The 12,408-nt window shown below is 46.3% G+C and overlaps 1 protein-coding gene across 2 annotated transcripts; it reads left to right on the top strand.

Moving 5' to 3' along the window:
* Positions 1–1,227: 1,227 nt before the first annotated feature.
* NTAN1 (N-terminal asparagine amidase) lies at positions 1,228–12,344 on the top strand. 2 transcript variants are annotated; one of them, XM_066640747.1, is made up of 10 exons: positions 1,228–1,353; positions 3,580–3,682; positions 3,766–3,831; positions 4,885–4,993; positions 5,621–5,694; positions 6,008–6,061; positions 6,532–6,585; positions 7,127–7,224; positions 10,232–10,345; positions 10,989–12,344. In XM_066640747.1, exons 1-10 carry the CDS (start codon positions 1,273–1,275, stop codon positions 11,166–11,168), a joined length of 933 nt encoding a protein of 310 aa, XP_066496844.1. In that variant the 5' UTR covers positions 1,228–1,272; the 3' UTR covers positions 11,169–12,344. The 2 variants fall into 2 exon arrangements, with proteins under 2 accessions (XP_066496844.1, XP_066496845.1); XM_066640748.1 differs by lacking the exon at positions 6,008–6,061.
* The last annotated feature ends 64 nt before the right edge of the window (positions 12,345–12,408 follow it).

The raw sequence follows: 12,408 nt of genomic DNA, 5'->3' as shown, positions 1-12,408 counted from the left end.
GGCTATGGGCCTTCCTTCTTTGCCTCTTAGCCTCAGACTGTTGGCCAAGTGTCTCTTCAAACTGGGAAAGGCCATGCTGCACAGCCTGCCTCCAAGCGGGACGCTCAGAGGCCAGGGTTTCCCACTTGTTGAGGTCCACTCCTAAGGCCTTCAGATCCCTCATGCAGATGTCCTTGTATCGCAGCTGTGGTCTACCTGTAGGGCGCTTTCCTTGCATGAGTTCTCCATAGAGGAGATCCTTTGGGATCCGGCCATCATCCATTCTCACGACATGACCGAGCCAACGCAGGCGTCTCCGTTTCAGCAGTGCATACATGCTAGGGATTCCAGCACGTTCCAGGACTGTGTTGTTTGGAACTTTGTCCTGCCAGGTGATGCCGAGAATGCGTCGGAGGCAGCGCATGTGGAAAGCGTTCAGTTTCCTCTCCTGTTGTGAGCGAAGAGTCCATTTCACTGATAAGACACTAGAATGGTCAAGGCACACCATCATTTTTTTGACAATTGACAAGGCACACTGAGCTGCCATTGGGGGGCTCACATCCCCCAATGGTCCTATTAATAAATGGCCCTCTCCCAAATTCCTGCAGCACATCTGGGGGATCTCCCATGGCACACCAATGTGCCACGGCACAGTGGTTGAAAATGGTTGGTTTAAACTAACCATGTGAAATAAATATATGAGTGTTTTTAGCTTTTATTTTGTCCTGGCCTCTGTTTTTCTTGCAAGTCCTACATTTTGGGGGTGCCTTGTCCTCTTTTGCACTGGTCACCCTGTGTGGCCTGGGCAAAAATGGGTTAACAAAGAGTGAAAAAAGGCAGGCCCCTGCCCCAAGGAGCTTACAGTTTAGAATAGTGGCACTAGGGAGACAACAGAGTGGGAGGGGAAGGGGGTTGAGCAGGGGCTGTAGAGCCATAGTTTGCTTGGGTATATATGCATGGGCAGCCAAAAGGGTGGTGGTGATGATGATGATGAATGTGAAATGCACTATTAGATTTTTGGAAAGGTCAAGTGTAGAACAGGCTCCCCCCCCCCTTTCCTCCCTGCTTTTTTCAGCAACTTGGCTCGATTTTGCAAGGAGCAAAGAAGAACCACAAACCAGGAGGTGGCACATTTTTGCTGAGCCGCTCCAAATCGGGACTACATTTCCCAGGCAGCTTTGCGGGCTTCTCCCCCCTCCCCCCAGCCTGATAAAGCTCAGCTGGGGGAAAGCCCTGAGCAGGAAGTCTGTCTGCAGGACCAGAGCCAGTGGGGCTGGAGCCTTAGCAGGAGAGATGCCTTTGCTGATCAAAGGGGAGCGCATTGATGTGGCCCAGCCCACCAGGGAACTCATCTACAACTACCCAGAACTGGAGGTGAGCTGCATGGGTTGCATTGTCTGCAAAGATTCCTTTCAAGGAGAAAGAAGGACCCCTCAAGCAAAGCATGGGGGTTCTTGTGCACTGATATTCCAGGGAATAAAACCACCAGGGCCAGCTTGAAGCCCTGCACCTAAGGATCCCCTGCACTAGCGTCATCTAGTCTTGCATGCAATTTTATATTTAAAATGTGCTTAGATTCATTTGATCCATTAAGTCACTTGCACTTTTTAAGCACACACTTTGATGGCTGCCCTAGAGATCGCAAGTCTATAATACATTTTCTTGATACCTCTTAAGATTCTACAGACTCCGGTTGTGAAGCCAGGGCCACACAAAGCATGTTTCTAACTGGGTCCCGCAGCTCCTTAAGGCCAGCCCTGAAAACCACCACCCTTGAATCAATTCTGTCTGACTTATCCATTGCTGAGGTGTTGGTGGGGGGTTTCCACTGAGCACCTTCCTATAGGACACTGGTTCCCAACCTGTGGTCCATGGACCGCAGGTGGTCCGCGAGACCCTCAGAAAATATAAGACAACCTTTGATCACGTCCAGCATCTCGCTGAGCAAGCGCTACCCCGTGAACCACCAGAGAGGGCTGAAGTGTCTGTTGTGTCTGTGGGAGGTCTATTCTTTGCCCTCTCTAGCAGCCCATGGGGACAGGGCAGAGAACAGACCACTTGTAGCCGCAGCCGAGCACAAAATCTTCTCTATAAATATTAAATCTATTACATGTTTACTAAATCTTCTCTAATTCTCACAAATTTAATTTTGTGTGTGTGTGCAGGGGAAGGGGGTGGGGTTGTTTGTGGTCTATGACAATTCCGATTTTTGCCTCAGTGGTCTGCGGACCACTAAAGGTTGGGAACCACTGCTATAGAATTATAAAGTTGGAAGGGATCTACAAGTCCAACCACCTGTGATTGAATGATGGATACGGGTGATTTTATAGGGCAATAATTCCCTAGATGGTATTCAGAGGGTTCCACGTTCTGCAACTCGGAGCAAACTGGGACTCCGGAGGAGGCAATGGATGAATTCTGGTTTTGTTTCCCTTGCCTTGAACACATTTTTATAGTGTTGTGTTGGGCAGTTGTGTATGTTTGCTTGTTTTTGATGGTTGCAATACAAAGCCTGGCTGCAAGGAAAAAAATAAAACTAAACAATAATGCGTTTGAGAATGAGTAAGGCTTTGAAACAACCAGCAAGGCATGGTCCAAAAAATAGTGTCTGTTGCAAAAGGAGCAAGAGGCTAGTCTGCCTTGAAGGGCCTCACAATCTCAGAAGTAAGGCCTGCACGGTGACTGGAAAAAGTGCTACACAAAGTATAGTATTTTGTGTAGTGCTCTTTGAGAATGTGTGTAATAATTGCACAGTTTTGAGTTTTGAACAGCCTCAGGCTGGAAGCAAATAGTTACCTTTCTATTCACCCTTGTTTTCATTGAAGGCTTTGCGGGACCCACCGGGAATCGGGTCAGGACCCACAGTTTGAGAAACGCTGGTGCATGGGATTGCAGCTTTGCTGTAGCCAAAGGATGCACATTAAATCAACTCCTTGGTTGAACTTTGATGATGTTTATACGGTTTTTCCCCCCCATGGTTTCCCTGCACATGGATCTCAATGCCAAACCCTGCTCAGATCTAGATGTTTTATCCTATACGTAGATAACAAACTTAAATTTCAGTCTCTTCCTGGATTGCTCATTTTGTTGAATGAATGCATCCTATTCCCCCCCCCCCCAAACCAGGCCTGAAAGCTCAACCCAGGACATCCTGGATTTGCACCAGCAGTACTGCTGGCATGGATCTGAGTAATCCTATAGAGGCTGCTGGGGCTTTACCTGGGGTAAAGGGACCTCCAGCAGCCTCTGTTCCTGCACTGGGTGCAGTGGCCCCACTGAGATTGGACTGCCAATGTACTTATGGGTGAAATCTGTGATGCTTTTCAACCCCTCTTAAAGCTGTCTCAGAGCACAATCCTCTATGAGTCTACTTAGAAGTCAGTTCCATTGAAAGTGTGTTGTATGGTCTTGCAACCTCAATGTGGCTTCTTCCTCTTAAGCTGCATGGCAGTCCATTAAAACAACACCCTTGTTTTCAATTTGCTGGGAACCCAGTTCTGTTGGGGAATACGTGACATGAAAAGTGTCATCTGTAATTATTGGGGGCTGAGTTTTAGAATGGCTGTGAGATGCTACCAGAAGCTCCATCTTCCTTCACAGGAGAGAGCCAAGCTACTCAGAAGCCAATCTGCTCAAACAGTTGGACCGAAAGGACTTCTCTACGTTCGGCAAAGAGAGTTTGCGGCAACCACGCCGAAGGATGGTAGGTGGAGCTCTAGCCGGGTTCCCTGATGAAATCCAGGAACAACAGACCGGATCTTAATTGTGTTCCTTGTTCTTGACCAGGTTCTGTGTCGATTCTCGGGTCTGATGATGCAACAACCTGCCATTTGGTGGTGCTTAGACATACAGGTACTAAATCACAGAGCTGAATTGATATAGCTTGTTTAGAATAACACTATGATACTTCTGTTTTGTGCTCTTTTGTTTTAGTAAAGCTGTGTCAGGTCTGTTTTTTTTTTCCACCCCTTACCTTCTCCTTGAAAACAGGCCAAGTGAATTGTACTCATTTTTTGAATGTGATGTGCAGAATCATGCCCTGGATCAGACCTCACCTGGTGACCTCAGACAAGCATCTCCCTCTCAGCCTCAGTCTTCCCCAACTGCACAATGGGGATAATTCATAACTTACTTGGTCGTTGTGAGGTTCACATCTAGATAATGTGTTAAATGCTTGCCACTGTTAAGAAGTTCTATTAAAATACTAGAGCACTCTTTCCCAAACTGTGGGCCAGAACTCATAAGGTGGGTCGCAAGCCCATTTCAGTTGGGTCCCCTATTCATTTCAATATTTTATTTTTAGTATATTAGACTTGATGCCAACATGGTATGTGCCTGCATTTGGGGAGATCTGTACTTTGAACAGGCTGCAATGTATACGCTTTTAACAATGATAGTCAGTGGAGCTTACTCCTGCGTAAGTGTGGATAGGATTGCAGCCTAGGATGGTTAAAAATTTTCCCTGCTTGATAATGTCACTTCCGGCCATGACATCACTTCCAGTGGGCCCCAACAGATAATTATCATTCTGAAAAGTGGGTCCTGGGCTATAAAGTTTGAGAACCACTGTGCTAGAGAATTGCTCTTATTCATATCTGCCCTTCTGTCTCAGCCACCAGAAGTCCTCTTCTCCATCAAGCTCTGTCCTCCATGAATTTGTCCTGTCCTTTTTTAAAGTCACACAACCTTAGTGACCACCACATCATGTGGCAGAAGGTTCTACAGACTCATTACATGCTGTGTGAAGGAGTTGCTTCTCATTCTCCCTCCACACATCATTTTTATAAGTGTCAATCATGTCTCCCCCCCCCCCCCAATCATGTTGCTTTCTTAATGAAAATAGACAGGATATGGTGAGTGCTAATGCCTATATTGTTTTGGGTGTGTTGTGTGTGTTTTTTTCAGGTAGTGGGGCTATCTGTCTGACCCACTGTGATGGATCGGACACAGAAACAGAAGTATTGTTAATCATGAATGCAGTCAAGGTGCTCTCCCCAAACATGGAATGTGGAAGGTCAGCTTGTTTCTTTTTAATTATTTGTTGTATTTAGGACCATCGCATAACAATCCATCAAGAACAAATGATCAACTCTTCCCTTGTTAACGTTAAATAATAATACTACAGGTCCAACCTGTTTATCTGCGGGTTTGGAATCTGAGGATTTAACTCACCACAGGTTAATGGTTCAGGGCAGAGCTTGAGCTCCCAGATGCGACTGGAGGTGTTCTCTGGTCACATTTGGTGGTCTTATGGAGCAGACCCGCGGATTCGCTTATCCGTGGGGGGGTCTGGGAACAGATCCCCCAAGGATATCAAGGTTGAACTTTACGAGCGCTTGTATCTCTCTCGGTGCATAAAAAATGCTATACTCTGCTTTTCTAGGTTAAACTATAAGCTGTCGTATACTTAAATTTGCACTCTGCTAATTAAAACTGGATGAGCCTTTTGGAAGGCTTTCTTGGAAATGATCACATTAAACCTGTTGCCTGCATGGATAGGCAGTCAATTGGGATGGTCCTGTTGGCATCTTGCCTCCATAATGAATTACCTAGATTACATTAGGCAAACCACTTCCACACGGACTCGGTCTTTCCCATCTTCAATATGGGGATAATACTCTCTTCTATCACTGGATATTAGGTTGGAGGTACATCTGGTTGGAGGTTTCAATGACGACAGGCACTTATCCCAGCGACTCACCAAGCAGCTCTTGAGTAAGCTCACAATTTTTTCTTTCTGCCTTCTGGGTCTGCGCATTTGAGTTTTTTTTCTGGTTATATTTATAACGGCTGCTCTCTACCTAGAGAGCCCATTAAGAAACCCATTGCCTAAAGTGGGGTGGCTGGTCTTTCCTTGGCTGGGTCTTCAAACAGAGTTTGACCATCCATCTGTCGGGGACAGCATGTCGCTGGATTGTCTGCATTAAGGCAGGGATGGACTAGATGACCTTTAAGGACCCTCAAATTCTAGGATTACGCCTAACTTTAAGATGGTACAATAGAAGTTCTGTGTGACTGTTATTTCTAGGAGCATTTGACCGCTTGCAGGAGAACATCCATCTAATGACCTTTTGTGTGACAGGTAATTATTTGAAACCAATGCTTGGCTTTGCCCCTACCTGGTGTTTTGACATGCTGGACAGAGGCTGCCATTGGGTGTTGTTGACACTACTACTGTTAATAGTGTTAGTCACTACTGGTGTTTATCCCTGCTAACTGGGTAAAAAGGCACCTTTAAGAACATAAGTGTGCAACCTCCTGGTGACCTCAGAATGCCAGGTGCAAGGGAGGGGCCTCAGGACACAGGTATCTTGTCTTGTGTACTCCCCGACGCTTCTCACGGGCCACTGGGAGATCCAGGAAGTTGGACTGGAAGGGTCTTTGCCCTGATCCAGTAGGGCTCTTCTTATGTTCTGAAGATTGATTTTTATTATGTAAACTGCTTTGTCAGCAACTCTGGTTGAAAAGTGGTATATAAGTATTCATAATTAATAGCAGAAGATAATCCTTGTAATCACAGCATCTTTATTCCTCACTCTTTTTCTGTAACAGAATTAAATGACCGGCAAGAAAAAGCCCATCACTTTCCCCTTATTTATGGCATTGGTAAGTGGAATTTTGAATACTGTATCAGTGCAACTCAGCTCCCCACTGAATGCAAAAGGGGCTTGTTTCTCTGTGATGAACACTGGAAGTTATCCCTGTTAAGAGCCTGTTTGTTTCCCATCACCTGAGTTCAGAGGTAGAAGGCAGTGGCAAAACAATGAGGCATTTGAAAAAATAACACAGGTCTTCAAAATTGAAGGTCAGAAAAACTTTTTCTCCCAAGATTGATGGTGGTTTTATATGAATTTAGGGTGCCAATTCGAAAAAATGGCATCAGTTTTGTCCTTTTGTATCGGATTTCAGAGAAGGGGCATAGCTGTATTAGTGCACGGTTCAAGTGCCATGGCGTAGACTTCCTCACGAGGAAGCTGCTTGAACCATTCACTAATCTCCCAAACTGGATGCAAAAGGGCAAAACAGATGCTGGAATTGGCACCCCAAATATACCCCCGGATAGGTCTGAGTTCTAAGATAGCAAAATGTATGTTGGTCTGTTTCATTGCTGTTTCAGAATAAACTGTGTTCAAATTTTGCTTTCAAGCAGTGAATGTTAAAACGGGAGAGATTTTCCCGGCGACCTTTCCAGACAAGGGCCCAGATGAGGATTTGCGATCAGCTAGCGGCTTAACAGGAACCAAGGTCAGTAGCGGAAAGGGCCGTTGGGCATCCCAGAAATCTCTGGCCTCTCCAGGTAGGAATTGACCTTGGTAGAAGGCAGCTTCCTGTGTATGATTTTTACATAAGAACATAAGAACAGCCCCACTGGATCAGGCCATAGGCCCATCTAGTCCAGCTTCCTGTATCTCACAGCGGCCCACCAAATGCCCCAGGGAGCACACCAGATAACAAGAGACCTCATCCTGGTGCTCTCCCCTACATCTGGCATTCTGACTTAACCCATTCCTAAAATCAGGAGGTTGCGCATACACATCATGGCTTGTACCCCATAATGGATTTTTCCTCCAGAAACTCGTCCAGTCCCCTTTTAAAGGCGTCTAGGCTAGACGCCAGCACCACATCCTGTGGCAAGGAGTTCCACAGACCGACCACGCGCTGAGTAAAGAAATATTTTCTTTTGTCTGTCCTAACCCGCCCAACACTCAATTTTAGTGGATGTCCCCTGGTTCTGGTATTATGTGAGAGTGTAAAGAGCATCTCCCTATCCACTCTGTCCATCCCCTGCATAATTTTGTATGTCTCAATCATGTCCCCCCTCAAGCGTCTCTTTTCTAGGCTGAAGAGGCCCAAACGCCGTAGCCTTTCCTCATAAGGAAGGTGCCCCAGCCCCGTAATCATCTTAGTCGCTCTCTTTTGCACCTTTTCCATTTCCACTATGTCTTTTTTGAGATGCGGCGACCAGAACTGGACACAATACTCCAGGTGTGGCCTTACCATCGATTTGTACAACGGCATTATAATACTAGCCGTTTTGTTCTCAATACCCTTCCTAATGATCCCAAGCATAGAATTGGCCTTCTTCACTGCCACCGCACATTGGGTCGACACTTTCATCGACCTGTCCACCACCACCCCAAGATCTCTCTCCTGATCTGTCACAGACAGCTCAGAACCCATCAGCCTATATCTAAAGTTTTGATTTTTTGCCCCAATGTGCATGACTTTACACTTACTGACATTGAAGCGCATCTGCCATTTTGCTGCCCATTCTGCCAGTCTGGAGAGATCCTTCTGGAGCTCCTCACAATCACTTCTGGTCTTTACCACTCGGAAAAGTTTGGTGTCGTCTGCAAACTTAGCCACTTCACTGCTCAACCCTGTCTCCAGGTCATTTATGAAGAGGTTGAAAAGCACCGGTCCCAGGACAGATCCTTGGGGCACACCGCTTTTCACCTCTCTCCATTGTGAAAATTGCCCATTGACACCCACTCTCTGCTTCCTGGCCTCCAACCAGTTCTCAATCCACGAGAGGACCTGTCCTCTAATTCCCTGACTGTGGAGTTTTTTCAGTAGCCTTTGGTGAGGGACCGTGTCAAACGCCTTCTGAAAGTCCAGATATATAATGTCCACGGGTTCTCCCGCATCCACATGCCTGTTGACCTTTTCAAAGAATTCTATAAGGTTCGTGAGGCAAGACTTACCCTTACAGAAGCCATGCTGACTCTCCCTCAGCAAGGCCTGTTCGTCTATGTGTTTTGAGATCCTATCTTTGATGAGGCATTCCATCATCTTACCCGGTATGGATGTTAGGCTGACCGGCCTATAGTTTCCCGGGTCCCCCCTTTCCCTTTTTAAAAATAGGCGTGACATTTGCTATCCTCCAGTCTTCTGGCACTGTGGCCGTTTTGAGGGACAAGTTGCATACCTTAGTCAAGAGATCTGCAACTTCATTCTTCAATTCCTTAATAACCCTTGGGTGTATGCCATCAGGGCCCGGTGACTTATTGATCTTTAATTTATCAATGAGGTCTGAAACATTTTCTCTTTTAACCTCTATCTGACTTAACTCCTCGGTTAGGAGGGGCCGTTCGGGTAGCGGTATCTGCCCGAGGTCTTCTGCCGTGAAGACAGATGCAAAAAACTCATTTAATTTCTCTGCCATCTCTAAGTCTCCTTTTATCTCCCCTTTCCCTCCCTCACCATCCAGAGGGCCAACCGCTTCTCTGGCGGGTTTCCTGCTTCTAACATATTTGAAGAAGCTTTTATTATTCCCCTTAATGTTGCTGGCCATGCGTTCCTCATAGTCTCGCTTGGCCTCCCCTATCACCTTCTTACATTTCTTTTGCCACAGTTTATGTTCCTTTTTATTCTCTTCATTAGGGCAAGACTTCCATTTACGGAAGGAAGCTTCCTTGCCCTTCACAGCCTCTCTAACTTGGCTGGTTAGCCATGCGGGCACCCTCCTGGATTTAGTGGAACCCTTCTTTCTTTGCGGTATACACCTCTGCTGGGCCTCTATTACTGTTGTTTTAAGCAGCCTCCATGCATTCTGGAGAGACTGGACTCTTTTTACCCTCCCTTTCAACCTCCTTCTAACCAGCCTCCTCATTTGAGGGAAGTCCCCCCGTCGGAAGTCAAGGGTTTTTGTTAGAGATTTGCCTGGTATTCTTCCCCCAACGTGCACGTCAAAACGGATCGCAGCATGATCACTGTTCCCCAATGGCTCAGTAACGTTTACATCTCTAACCAGGTCCTGCGTACCGCACAAAATTAAATCCAGAGTCACCTGTCCTCTGGTGGGCTCCGTGACTAGCTGATCTAAGCCACAGTCATTTAGCACGTCAAGAAATCCGGTTTCCTTATCGTGACCAGAACACAAATTGACCCAGTCAATATGAGGATAATTGAAGTCCCCCATGATTACAACCCTGTCCTTCCTTGTCACCTCCCTGATCTGTTTCCTCATTTCAAGGTCCCCATCAGATTTCTGGTCTGGAGGACGATAGCACGCCCCCAGTATTACATCGCTGCACAAGCCTGGTAATTTAACCCACAGAGATTCTACGGTGGAGTCGGACCCACCTTCAATCTCTACTTTGCTGGATTCTATCCCTTCCTTAACATAAAGGGCCACCCCACCTCCAACACGCCCCTGCCTGTCCCTCCTGTAGATGGTCACTGTAGATGGTCAACATTTATGACTCAACATTTATGGTCAACATTTATGACTCATTTTTTCCCACTGTAGATGGTCAACATTTATGACTCAAAAAAGGAGCAGCTTTGCATTGGGCCTTACTACTGGATGCCTTTCCCCCATGTGGAATTCTGGTTGGAGAAAGATGATCAAACCATACTGCAAGTAAGTTAGTCCAGGTAGGACCAGACTAAGGCCCAAATCCTAGCCAATTTTTCCACACTGACACAACTGCGCCAGTGGGGCATGTGCTGCATCCTGCAGTTGGGGGGCAGTCATGGAGGCCTCCTCAAGGTAAGGGAGTTTGTTCTCATACCTCAGAGCTGCATTGGCCTTACCTTGGTGCTGGAAAGGTGGTAAGGATTGCACCCTAAATGTAAACACAGTGTTGTTCAAACTGTGGCTTGGTACCCACCAAGTGGGTCGAATAGCATCTAGCTCAGTTGCCATTGAAAATATAGGGTTCAGAGCTGGGCTTCTGGTGGGGAAGAGGCCTAGGTGGGAAGATGGGACACTGGAAAGGGGGGAGGGCTGTGTGGTTGGAGAAGGATCCAAGACTGCATTCTGTCTTTGACTTCCGAGCTATGCAAAATAACAGCACGAGCGCGCTGTGTAATGGGACCTTTGGCTGATCGTGGTTTAGGTCTGAAACCTAAATTGATGATGTCACTTCCCACCATGACATCACTTCTGTTGGGGCCTGACATGAGATGTGGGTCTCTAAAAAGTGGGTCCCAGTGCTAAAATGTTTGAGAACCACTGTGCTAACCAATTCAGGCATCACTCATTAGGCGATGGTTTTTTGCAGAACCTCTCCACGTCCCCAGCCGCTGAACCGCCTCACTTTGTTTCTCACATCAGAGCTGCCCTGACATATTTAAAAGAGCACCCCTTCCCAGATAAGTCCTTATTCCCAAGCAGGAAACCAAGGCTCTACAGAAAAAATGAAGATGGCCTCTGGGAGAGGGTCTCTTCGGACCAGATCTAACCGACAGCGAGGAGAACTCTGTCTGCCTGCTCGTGCTTAAGGAGGAGCGAGCTGATGTTACTAGGGGTACGAAACTTCACCTGCATCAACTGCTTCATTAACTCTAGATTTCCATCAGACAAAAGCATTTGAACAGAGGTGCAACTGTTGGCCTGCTGTTGCAGGCAGAGGTTACAAGATTCCAAAATGATTCCATATACAATGTGGATGACCTTCCACTGGTGTAGGATCAAGTTTCTCAGTCTAGTGTGTGTGTGTGTGTGTGTGTGTGTGTGTGTGTGTCCCTCTCTTGCTTCAAACTGACCCCCAGCTCCCTGCCTTATAGGATCATGTTCTAACAGCTGATATGGAAAACAGGGGCCATTTTCCATAGATAGGTCTGCTCTGTAAGAACCCAAGTAAGCTCGAAACCATGCCAATCAGTTGCCTTACCTGTCTTTTCCTCTGTGGGTCCAAAATAATAATAATCATGAGCTGCTGTTCTGAAAAGCCCCCCCCCCTTCAAACATTGCTTATACGACTTGTAGAATTGAGCTCTGAAGGGTGTTGGTCTGCCTAGCTCAGTGGAAGGAATACATGAACACAGATCAGCTTCAACTGTTAAAGAGAACAAGGATCTATGATGGGGGGCAAGCTTCGCACATGTGTGATGGTTCAAACACCATCACACTCCAAGACTAGTCTCCACATTCCAGAGAAAGATGGACTCCTAGACTGTTCCATTTCACACTGCAAATGGGGGGGGCAGGAGGAAAGAGTCTGATTTAGAATGTTTCTTGGTGCAGAAAAACTCACTGTGTGTACTGCATCTCTGCCACCTGTGGCAATGGGTCCATCCTTCCTCCTTTTTTCTCAAGATTTAGGGAAGCAAACTGTACAGTCATCCCCAGGGCATATGCTTGCTCCAACCATGCTAGAAAAAAATGGGGGCTATAAAAGTTATTTAACAAGTACAAGTCCTCTCCAGCAGAATATTTGTAACCAAGTAGTAATCCCATAAAAACTCAAGCTTTCCATGCTGTTACCCTTGATTTTTTTTTTTTTACATTTAACTTTCATTAATTTATTATTTTCTCGGACTCTTTGAGAAGCAGCTCCCCTCAAGGACACGGAGCTTGAGATGGTCTCTGCTCATTTTCTTCCATGGAACGTTAACTGACTGCTTGCTTAATAAAGGTTGGGTTTATCATTGGTGGTTCTGCTCTTTACTGTAGACTGTATCCAAAATTTATTTACATTT

The sequence above is a fragment of the Tiliqua scincoides genome, chromosome 13 (genome assembly GCF_035046505.1).
Source record: "Tiliqua scincoides isolate rTilSci1 chromosome 13, rTilSci1.hap2, whole genome shotgun sequence".
NCBI classification, from domain to species: domain Eukaryota; kingdom Metazoa; phylum Chordata; class Lepidosauria; order Squamata; family Scincidae; genus Tiliqua; species Tiliqua scincoides.
Note: the sequence above shows the minus strand (reverse complement) of the source record. Positions and strands in the feature narration are given on the sequence as shown.